The sequence below is a fragment of the Eptatretus burgeri genome, chromosome 12 (assembly GCF_056783735.1).
Source record: "Eptatretus burgeri isolate ZD-2024b chromosome 12, Ebu_testis_v1, whole genome shotgun sequence".
NCBI lineage: Eukaryota > Metazoa > Chordata > Myxini > Myxiniformes > Myxinidae > Eptatretus > Eptatretus burgeri.
Genome location: NC_140972.1, coordinates 85,861,134 through 85,873,633, shown reverse-complemented (window position 1 = coordinate 85,873,633; position 12,500 = coordinate 85,861,134). Strand labels below are relative to the sequence as shown.

The window sequence follows — 12,500 nt, the reverse complement described above, 5'->3', positions numbered from 1 at the left end:
CATAAGGATATCTAGCGTCTCCGCAAAGATGACTGCATCATCTGCGAAATCAAGGTCAGAGATCTTGACACTCCAAAATGATGCACCGCAGCTTGATCTCTCTGACAACCTCCCTAGAATCCAGTCCATACAAGTGCTGGAAATTGTGGGGGCCAGTACACACCCCTGATGAATGCCAGTAACAACTGGAAATAAGTCAGAGATGGTACCACCACATCTCATAGCACTCTCAGTTCCAGAATATAGTTCAGACATCAGATCGATCAGATTTGGTGGCTCCCCATTAAGACCAAGAATCCTCCAGAGGGCATCCAGATTCACTGAATCAAATGCTTCATAGAGATCAACATAGTCTGCAAGCAGCCCCTGCCCAAACTCTCGTCTGCGCTTGGTGAGGACCCGAAGAGCAAGGATACGGTCAATCCTTGACCGCTTTGGTGTAAAGCCTAACTGCTCTGGATGCTGGTGCTCAAGCAGATGGTGCCGAACCCCATCGAGAATTTTCAGAGCAAAGACCTTTGTCAGCACTGAGAGCATCCTCACCCCTCGGTCGTTGTTGCAGTCTTGGCGATCACCCTTCCCTTTCCAGAGAGGGACAACAAGGCCCCTCTTCCAGTCAGTTGGGATGATGTCTGTGTTCCAGGCAGAGCACAGAACTGCATGCAATGACACGAGTGCAACATTTCCACCAGCCTTGAGAAGTTCATCATGGATGCCACAGATCCCTGGAGCTTTACCCCATTTCAACCAGTTTACCACAGCCTGTGTTTCCACAAATGAAGGTGGACCACAATTGATTGGAGAGTCAGCAAAAGGGATTGTTATACCCCTGATGTCCAACTCGACAGCTGTTGGATCAGCCTGGTACAACCGCTCAAAGTAACCAGCCCAGCGGGCCTTCATTTCAGACTCCTCTGTCAAGAGCCCACCACCCTCTGCTCTAACTGCAGTACACCGAGGGATGGGCTTACACGAATGCAATGCGTGAATTCCCTGTAAGCAGGATGAGAATCACTTGACCACAGGTGATGCTCTCCTCCCTCACAAATTCCTCCCACTTAGGCCTCCTTTTCCACCCTTAGTGCACGTATAGTTTTACGTCTCAGCTCCCTGAACAGCTCTGCTCTGACATTCAGGCTGGCCCTGCGACTCGGGACAATGGTATCCAGTGTCTCTTGAGAGATGAAATTCTTCTTCGCCGTCCGATAAGTTCCAAGACATTTACCGGCAACATCAAGGACGGTGGTCTTGGAGGAACTTCACAACTCTTCAGGATCTCCCAAAGCACCCAGACCCCCAAATCTCCACTCAGCCTGTTCACAAACTCCTCAGCTACCCTCTCATCATTGAGCTTGCCACCATCCAGCCGAGCCTTGGATGGTGCCATTTTCCTGGAATTAAGGTGCAATTTAAGAGTTGCAACAACAAGCCTGTGATCGGTATTGAGGAACTGAGCATTCCGGTAAACCCTGCAGTTCTAAATTATCCTCCAGCAACCATCAATGAGCACATGGTCAATCTCCTTTGCCACACCGCCAGCGTTGGAATACCAAGTCCAGCGATGAGCTTGTGGGTGCTGAAACCATGAAACAGGCCTCCTAAGTCCATGACTTCTTGCAAAGTCAAGGAACTTACTCCTATTCTGGTTCACAGTTCCAGACCCAAAGGGACCAACACACGTCTCATAACCATCCCTATCATTTCTAGTCGATGCAATGAAATCCCCCAAGACTAGAAGTTTATCTCGCCTAGGGCACTGATCAACCACAGACTCGAGTGTGGCATGGAATGCGTCCTTCACGGTGATATCACTCGCCTCAGTCGGAGCATAGACAGAGACCAGGGAAATGACACCCAAGGAGTGATGAATCCTTAGTCTTATAATACGCTTGTTGACCAGTGTTACCTCAAATATCATTGGATTCAGCTTATTGGACACAGCTGCAGCAACTCCTTGGGCATGGTAACGATCAGAGCAACCAGACCAATAGTAGGTGTAACCACCCGTCATGATCTCGCCACAATCCGGTCTCCGAACCTCAGAGAGTGATGCAATACCGATGTTGAAACGCTTGAGGTCAAATACGAAAAGAGACAGGTGATCATACTCCTTTAGGGATAGGACATTCCAGGCACCCACCCTAAGGGACTGCCTCAGGTTGGTGGATGACACCTCTGCACCACCCTGACACACTCTCCCGCAATCTGACCCTGGAATGTTACCCCGTGGTTTCCCGCCTATCCTCAAAGTTTGGGGGTCCTGAAGGCTTTGCCCCAAAGCTGCCCTGGGAAGGTAAGCTGCACAAAAGGTATTTCTACGGAGTGGGTCCAGATTTTTTTATGCTTCTGGAATGTTTTGCGGAATGAATGGTGTTACGGTGGCTGGAGTGCAAATCCTGCCACCAACCTCCTAATAAGAAGTAACCCAACTGCAGATGGACGTCCGCAGACACAATCAGGCACAAGATATGGATGGCTGCATATATATATATATATATATATATATATATATATATATATATATATATATATATATATATATATATATATATATATATATATATATATATACCACAAGGGGAAAACCAGAGATGTCAGGAAAAGTCAATTTTGAAGAAACTGAAAAACAAAGTTTCAAGTCTTTGGTGGACTGTTTAATAACTGTCATATAGATTTCTTTTCCAGTAAAAGGAAGAGTGATCATTGGCCGATCAAATTAAGCATGTAGCATTTGCCAAGCTTCTGTGTTATTTAATGTAAGAGCAAAGAACGAATCAATGTTGCAAACTCACATCACTTGTTATTCCCTTGTTTAATAATTACCATGCAATTTTAACCCAGGATGTGTATCAAATTCATGCTTGTTGGTTATTAGCATACATTACATGACTTTGGTGATCACAGATTATTTTTTTCAACATTAAACGGTCATTGTTTTTTGTTTGATTGGTGTTCAACGCCATACTCAAGGGTATTTCGCTTATATGACGACGGATTCTCCATTTCTTACTCCGTACTACTTAATATGATGGAAAACCGGGAGGAAACCAAGGATAAACCACCCCCGCGATAGCCAGTCACCTCATGTGACTCCCTCATATTCCTTAGCAGGTTGATTGGGCGGTGGGTACATCGATTGAGGATGGGTACTCAGACACGTTAACCATTAAGCCATGGCGTGGGTCCCATAAAAGTCACAATAAAGGTTTGACCAGGCTTGAACCACGATATGCACCAACTTCGGAGCCCATGATATAACCAAATAGGCCATTGTAGTGCTCAGAGTTTATGCTGTGAAAGTTTTACAGCCTTTGATTTTTTTAGTTTCTCAACTCTGAATATTATGGTGGAACAGTTAACATGAATGAAAGGGAGATAACCAAGAGTAAAGTACTGATAACTCTGGGTTTCTACTTGTTCAGCTTTGACAACACTTGTTTTTTCATTGCATGGCTAAACTCTATACCATATAAATTATGTGACACCCCTGGTTATTTGTTAAAGTCATATTGTGAGAGGAAACCTTATGTTGCCAACTATTGGCAGGTGCAATAACCCTGAAATTTATAAAAAGTGACATCTCTGGTTTTCCCCTTGTGGTCTTCATATATATATATATATATATATATATATATATATATATATATATATATATATATATATATATATATATATATATATATATATATATATATATATATATATATATATATATATATATATATATATATATATATATATATATGTATGTGTGTATGTTCCATTCTGACCCGATAAAGGCAACCCAACATTAACCTCCAATCACCAGCACAATTCACCTCCAATCCCAGATAGCTTCCACGGCTACACTCGGGTCTATTTTAAAAACGGAGTATTTTGAGGGTGACAAGTAAAGGACAGTGGAGTCGTCAACCATGGTTTCAACCTTATTTTGGGCTAATCAGAACGATATACAGTACCACACAATCGTTTCCTTGTGACCATGAAACAAAGTCGGTTAAATTATATTTTAAACCCCATATCTTGGTGGAGCAACAAGGAACATTATCGCGTCCCATATCAGCCAAAGCTGCACGAACTGTGAGCAATTAACAATGGCCGTCTGCAACAAGAGTACATTGTCTCCGCCTTGCTGCACACCAGCCAGGAAGTTTGTGGTCGGGTGTACTAATAAAACCATAAATGACCCTTGTGATCTGATAAAAAGCAACACGGTGTGAAGCATTGATCTGTGCCTTGCTGCTCCACCAAGCTCGAGGGTTTAATACGTATTTTAACCGGCTTGGTTTCATGGTCACAACTAAACGATTGTTTAGTACTTTATATCGTCCTCACAAGTCCAAAATAAGTGTTAAATAATGGTCTACAGCTGCACTGTCCTTTTCTTGTGACATTTGCAAATATAATATGAGATAATAGACAAATCAACAGAATACATGGGTTTTCAACCTGGGATCTCAGGTTTGTGAGCATTATGTTTAGATGGGAACCTCAAATAGGCCTTTGTTGTGATTTAGATTTCAAATTTGTGAGCCACAGCTCGTGTATTATATTTGTTGTAATTTCAGGTGGAAAATCTTCTATAATAACATGAATAACACATGTGAGCACATCAATCACATATTAACAATATTTGATGCATATTTTGCCTCTTCTTCTCCTTTCACCATATTGCTCCTAAAAATTGTCAGTAGGGATCTAAGTTTACATATTCTAATTTTATTCTTTTTATATCCTTTATCAGTCCATTGGATTGCAATTTCCTCGTTTTTTTAAAAATTCTCTCTGAACATGTTTTTAAAGTAGGTATTTCCGAACAGATTCTGATGCTCATGTTAAAGGTTATTTGTGATGAACCCCCACCTCCTCTCCATATATTGAAAAAATAGTGGTTTTGCAGTGATGATTAATTAGTGCTGTAGAAATTTCTGTGGCCTTCTTCTCTGTTATGATTATGCTGACGTCTTATCCTTCATTTACTGTGTAATAATCAATTAACATGTGGTGCAGTTTAACGACAGTATGGAGAAGGTTGCATTGATAAATTGTCTACAGTTTTTGGCTATTGTCTATAATTAAAATATTCCTCCAAATTGTTTCAAAGGTGACCAAATAATGCTAGACAATCATCAATCATTTGATACTCCGGCACGTGTGATGCGTTCATTTTGACACTGCAGATGGATCTCACAGGCTTTGGTTGCAGTTGATTTTTGTTTTCTCCATCAGCATATCTATCAAACTCCATAAAACAGAAAAGCAATTGAATGCAAAAATAATAAATGTATGGGAGCAAATGCCTGCGTATAGCTGTCATTGAAAGCACCCACTCATTTATCTTCCGTGTTAGAAAGAGAGACGTTGTCCATTTTTTTGAAGTATTTTGCTCCTTTCTTGGTTTGGATGAATGATACAATTTAAATCATCGCTGACTCGATTGTTTTGGCCTTTTGTGATCATCTTTATTTGCATGATTCCTCTCGGGTTTATTGATTTTTGACTGATTTTTTTTTTCTCATAATTTTCCGATTCAAATAAGTTTTTCATTTTGTTCTTACCCAATGGTTTTCATTGCAGAATCATATATATCATGACATCAGCAGACAGCCCAGTTTAACATAATTTAAAGCTAAATGTCCAGCGGCCGCTTCGTGGATATTCTAAACAGGCCATGGCAGCTTTATTAACCTTGACTCTGCATCATTGTTCTTCACCACTGTCACCTACTGTGTGTAGAGAGCGAGTTGTGGAGACAGCTGGTGATGCATTGCAAGCCACAGTACAGGGATTACAGCCTGGCAGTAGCTATACTTTCCGTATAGCCGCACGGACTATGCATGGCATTGGGATGCGCTCACGTAGGCTGCAGGTGGTCATGCAGGATGAAGGTAAGCTTGCATCCTGTTGGGTTGTTGTAAACACACACACACACACACACACACACACACACACACACACACACACACACACCACTCAGATAAAGCTGTATGCATTGTTCGTACATCTGCTGCTCAGATCTCACTCACACTGCTTATGCTACATTTCTCTAAATGCACTGTTTTTCTTTTGTTCTCGATCTCTTAAAATGCCTTACGATGACAGAACAGACAATGAACCTGTGAAAAAGCCACCTTCTGTAATTGCCATATGAGGAGAGATGGTCATGTCATGCTTGGCACTTATAGTATTCATTTGGAAATTATCATCATGATGACGAGCCTTGATTTGATCTCCACACGTGCTTAATTATATGCACCAGTTGACCTCTAGGATAGATTTATTTTGGTTTCGCTTTTCTCAAAATGACCTTTTGTGGCATGTTTTGCATTAGAGGCCATTATCTGTGAAGCCCCAAGAATGTGTTCTGTCACAGAGGCACGAGAGAGATAATGGTTAAGTGGAAATGACTCGCTCTACCGTTGGAAACTGTGTTGATTATGCAGTCCGTCGTACCGATTATGGATTTCATAATCACAGACGGTGCCTTTGCACAATGACCAACGAGTGATGATGATTGACTGTGAACATGTGTGTTCTGTATGCAGTACAAGTTCCTAGTCTTGTAATGGGCCTCGAAGCTTTCGCTGCATCTCCAACTGCTGTCAACATTACTTGGGAGGCACCGTTGAGGACATTTGGCCCTATTGTCCACTACCGGCTGTCTTACATGGAGAAAGAGACTGATACAGCTGCAGAGCAGGTCATTCTCCACAACATTTCATTGTCCTTCATGGACCTTCAATGGTGTTTTCACACAGTATAATCAAAAAAAATAAAGTCAATAGAACCGGCCACTTTCTGGGTTTGCTCACTTATGGCAAGCATTTCATTCATAACATAAATAACTTGAGAGCATTCATTGTTGCTTAGCTTTGGGGTTAGATCGGTCTCATAATTTATTGATAAAAGGTATAAAGGTTTTCCACGAGGGAATTATTCATTCTCTTTTGTAAAAATAATTTTAAGAACACTAAACGTTGGGTATAAATCTCTCAACCAAAGGCCAGTGACGCATCGATTAAATCAACCTTGACCTTTAGCCATACAATTATTATGGGTGAGTAGTTAATTGTATTCAGAGTGATTTCCATCAGGCTACGGTGGCTTTGCTGCCGTGAAAGTTCCCAGATAGTGTCACGTCGCGTCTGCTGTTCAGGCACCTACGGATTGTTCCATGTGTTCGGTGGCATGAGGCCTCAGGTTTTGATACAGAATGAATGGACAAGAATTACACTTTTATATTTTTAACTTTGCAAAAGGTAACTGAGGCTTTGCTTAAGTTTTCATCATCAATTACTGACATTTAGACTTTTCAGCCTTGTTGAAACCAATAATCTTTGAGATAAATTTTGATAAAATGTTAGAAATAAATGAGCAAGTAAATATTGTAGCATCGATGGCTCAACCAATGTTGAGTTTGTCGTGGTGGGAGGTTGAAGTCCCACAATGTCCCAAGCGGCACAAAATGAGGCATTCCGAACTAATGGCGGCGGCGCGCACATTGGTCATTCGGGGACATGAGGAAACTTAAGCGTTTGAACCCAACGGGTTTATTCCCCTAACCGCAATCAACAATAAAAAAAAAGAACCAGGAAGGATTCAATTGCAATAGAGGAGACGATGGAGGGTTGTGGTGGGGAAGAAATGGAAAATACCAAATCGATAATAAATAAAGAAATAATTATGCACAAATGGGGAGAATAAATCTAAAAAAAACTCGGTGCCGCACTCCAGACTCAGTCACAGACAGGGAGGGGACAAAAACCGGGGGGATTCAGCTTTATGGAGCAGTGGAGCAAGCAGATGTTGAGAAGGGATGAGGAGGTGAGCAGACGATGAGGCGAGCAAATGACAAGGCATCCAGACGATCGCAGGATGATGAGATCGGTAGGAGGGTCACACACAGGACCCCGGCGATGAACAGGCTTTTGGGCGATGAACAGGCTCTTGGCGAGGATCCTCAGGCGAGGCTCAGAACAGCCTCCTCAGGCTCAGAGCCAGAGGCAGGCAGGCAGGATGACCCCCTCAAAGAAAGCTCTCCTCTCACTCTCGCACATGCCAACAACTCCCAGTCGCATTCCCAGACTTCTCCGCCTTCTCCTCAGACCAATTTTCCCCTCGGCCGTTCTCGATGCTCGCTCTCTCAACTCTTCTCGAATATTGTTTCTCCAACTGCCTCCAATGTTCTCTCTCCCGCAACTGCCAATTATGGCCTTTCCCTCTCCTTTTTCTTCTTGACCACCCTCTACCCCTTTTTGGGAGGCATCTGTTGCTCCGCCCCTTGGGAGGCGAATCCACCGCTCAGCCCCTTGGGAGGCGATCCATCACTCCGGCCCTTGAGAGGTGATCCACTGCTTCTCCCCTTGGGAGGCGATCCACCACTCCACTCCCACTTCTTTCATACCAGGCCTCCCGGCGCCCCCCCCCCCCCCGGCAGAAGTTTACATCCGGGTTTTACATACAATTTCCTTAACGATAATCCCTCACTAATTAGTACTGCCACCATCCCCTGGATCCCCTGGATGGTGTACAGGCAAACAAGACAATGCTTAAGCTGACATTTCCCTACTTTTTCACTGAGATAGCTCTCTACTCGCACGCGGACCATGCTACACTTTACGTTCAATCTGCTCTTTGGTAATGTCTTACCCCACCCCCCCTCCAAATCCCCACAAATGTAACAATATATTGTAAACAGGATGAGATAAAAAAAAATGTTTTATTGATTTTGTTAATCTTCATTTGAATGTCAAATCTTTGTAAATAAGTATACAGTTTTTTGAAACACATTTTAATAGGCATACACAAATTAACTTTGTGAATTTATAGTGATGACTTTATCGATGCAATGATGTAGAGAATACATTAGTACCATACGAAGCATCCCCAGATACATCTCCATATGCAGGGAGTCTCATTGTTTAGCTCTTAGTTATGGGTCTTGACTCATGGGTAGAAATAATGGAGACATGTGGCTTTCGTCATGAAGATGGCAGTTTTTAAACTCAATTATGTGATTATGGTGAAAAGGAGCACACCAACTTTTAAATCGTTCCATTTCAAGTGTTAAAATACCATGATATTGATATGCATTTTGGTTGATTGTAGGAATTGCTCATAATAATAATAATAATAATAATAATAATAATAATAATAATAATAATAATAATAAAAAAATCTGGCGTAATTATGTTTCTCGCCTCTTCAGAGGAACTGCCTTGAATGGCTCTTGCCTCGCTAAGATTGAAGCTAAACACTTTATTGCATGCGATAACACAAATTCATCATTATTCGGTTCCATCCGGGAGTTTGCTCTGATAATAAAAAAAAATTGAAGCCAACCGTACTAAATAAGTACGAAGAAATGTTAGAATTTTGACGAACACCCTTCATATGCCTCGTACATTCCCATTTATTCTTCTGTTTTTACTGTCCTTACCATTCATACGACTTATTTCTTATACTCACCTCCCCCCACCCCCCCACACACACACACACACACACACACACACACACACACACACACACACACCCCACCACCCAACAACTTTCCTTTTCTACTATCCCATCATTTTTTTTTGCCCATCTTCCCAAACCCAGTGTGTATAAAATTTGTTGATTCGCCCCTTTATTGAAATATTTGTAACAGAATGGTACCAGATAATAAAACTAGATGGTATTCATAGAATACTTACCCTGCACAGTCAACGGTTTTGGAGATATAGAGGTGCCACATTTTTCGGTTTTTCCAAGATGGCGCCTGTACCACATGACCTATGTATGACATCATGATTATCATGAAAATATTCTACAGGAGGAGGCGCTCCTATGGTGAAAATGTTGTGTCCATCAAACCAACTGTAACTGAAAAAATAAATTCATAATGTTGGGATAAGTGTTGCACTTGTCGAATTATGACATCATAACGAAGGCACTGATGACATCATCATTAACGTATCTTATTCCCCATGGGGAGTAGCTCATAATGAGCCTGGTCTCAATTTTTTTCCATGGAGTGGTTTCAGAGATGTAGAGGTGCAAAGTTTTTCAAAGATGGCGCCTGTATCACGTGACCTATGACGGCCTAATTATCGTTACCATATTCTACAGGAGGAAGTGCTCCTATGGTGCAAATTTCCTGTCAATCGGACCAACAATTGCAGAGAAATAAAATTCATACTGATTGAATCAAGCATTATACTTGTCAAATTATGATGTCATAATTAACGTACCGATGACATCATCATTAACAGATCTTATTCCCCAAGGGGAGTACTTTACAATGAGTCATGCTTCAATTTTTTCCATGGATCAGTTTTAGAAATATAGAGATGCAACTTTTTTTGATCTTTCCAAGATGATGCCTGTATCACATGACCTATGACGTCATAATTATGAATAAATAAATGATACAGGCGGAGGCACTCCTGTGATAAAAAATTTCATGTCAATGGACCAACGGTTGCCGAGAAAATGAATTTTGAAAATGCAGACACGCATGCACGTATGCCACACATATGCATATATACAACCGAATGCCTAACCCTGCTTTTCGCTTCACAAGCACAGGATAACAACGCTTGCTTTTGGCACAGCCACAGCTATACTTTGTCTTGGTGCAATGTACTGTTGCTTCACTTGCTCTTGACACATCCCAGCTGGGGACCAGATATGCAGGGAGTCTCATTGTTTAGCTCTTTGTAATGGGTCTTGACTCATGGGTAGAAATAATGGAGACATGTGGCTTTTGTCATGAAGATGGCAGTTTTTAAACTCAATTATGTGATTCTTTAACACCACATCAATGCTTCTTGTTTTCATCTTTCTCACCTCTCCCTACTCCTCTAGACTGTAGATGTCAAAGGTCTGTCATATCTGAAGGATGGTCTCAAGAAGTTCACATTATATGGTTTCTGGGTCGTGGCTTATAACATAAATGGTCCTGGCACTTCCTCAGTTGAAGTCGATGTGCGGACACTTTCTGATGGTATGTTTCATGTTTTCAAGCAATCTGTTTTTGTCATCAATCACCCGAGTAATAACATTTTCCATACATTGGGTTTGTCTGCAATTGCTCATAAGAAGTCTGTTTGTTTCACTTGTGTTTTTTTGATCTTTATTTCCACTTGTTTGTGACCTCTGTCTCCTCCCCCCCCCCCCAAACACCATTTACAATTTACAAACACCATTTACAATTTTCTCAGCCTTTCATGAAACTCATCAGATGAACTTATTAGCGTACAAGAAAATAAAGAGTTCGTACATATGAGAAAGATGTTTTTAATGAGCTAGTATAATCTATAAGACTTATTTCAGAATGTCTCATCTGCAATTAACCATATTATGTTTCCTCACAGTACCCAGTGCACCTCCTCAGGGTGTCGTGGTTGAGGTGGTGAACTCACAGGTAAGTTGCTTTATCCTGCCCCCCTCCCCCCCCCACCTCTTCCATCTCTTTGAGGTTACTTTCAGGTTTAATGCCCCTTGTTTATACATGAAGACTTTTTGTTTTGCAGCCTGAAAGATTGTGTGTGTGTGTGTGTGTGTGTGTGTGTGTGTGTGTGTGTGTGTGTGTGCGCACACGCGCACACTTTAGTAAGGCATGCTCTTGCACACTACAAACAGATACTGGGCTTGCACACTACAAGCAGACACACTCCAAGCAGACACACTCCAAGCAGATACACTACAATCATACATGCAAACACAATAATTATGAGCTTTAAAATTAGAAGCACAACCAAACTGCTGCTCGAGAGATAGCGATTATATGTCTGATCTAGGTTCAATTCCTGACCCGATGGTAAATATAGAGTGAGTGGCCTGTGGAAGTGTTCACCCCCCTCCAAAGTTTTCACATTTTGATGTCACCTGAGCTGATTTAATGATGCTTTCAAATCAAACTTCGTATACGAGTCTTCAAAAAACTACTCCAAAATAATAAAGCTAAAAAAATGTGGATAAAATCTGAATACGTTTAATTAACAGAGAAAAATCAGATGATTCTCTGTTGCATAAGTACTCAAACTCTTTCCATGATAAACCCGAAATCACTTCAGGAGTAAATTATTTGTTTTAAATTTAAGGTGCAACTCACTTTGTCAACCAACAAGGTAAAGATAAAGACTAAGGAGCTTTCCAAATAAGTCAAACATAAAGAGGTGGAGAAGCACCAGTCAAGAGAGGGTTATAAGAAGATTCCAAAGTCACTCATTAACCCGTTGATTATGGTGAAATCCATCAATAAGAAGTGGAAGACATCATATCACTCAGTCCCTACCCAAATCAGGTCACCCAACCAAACTCAGCAGCCGGGCAGGAAGGAAACTGGTTCGGGATGTCACTGTAAACCCAACAATGACTGAAAGATCTGCAAGGCTTTATGTCCAAGATGAGGATCAGTGTTCATCAATCAACAATATCCCGTTCCCTTCACAAAGCTTCGCCTCTGGACAGGTGCAATTGAGAAGCCATTACTGAAAAAGTCCTATCTGAAAGCT

The 12,500-nt window shown here is 41.5% G+C and overlaps 1 protein-coding gene across 1 annotated transcript in view; it reads left to right on the top strand.

Moving 5' to 3' along the window:
* LOC147016037 (neogenin-like) overlaps positions 1-12,500 on the top strand; it is a 557,153-nt gene that overhangs the window by 399,630 nt on the left and 145,023 nt on the right. Inside the window, exons 9-12 of the mRNA XM_085849139.1 lie at positions 5,737-5,888; positions 6,546-6,700; positions 10,849-10,987; positions 11,358-11,407. Of these exons, the coding sequence (XP_085705265.1) occupies positions 5,737-5,888; positions 6,546-6,700; positions 10,849-10,987; positions 11,358-11,407 (496 nt within the window). The remainder of the gene's footprint in view (positions 1-5,736; positions 5,889-6,545; positions 6,701-10,848; positions 10,988-11,357; positions 11,408-12,500) is intronic.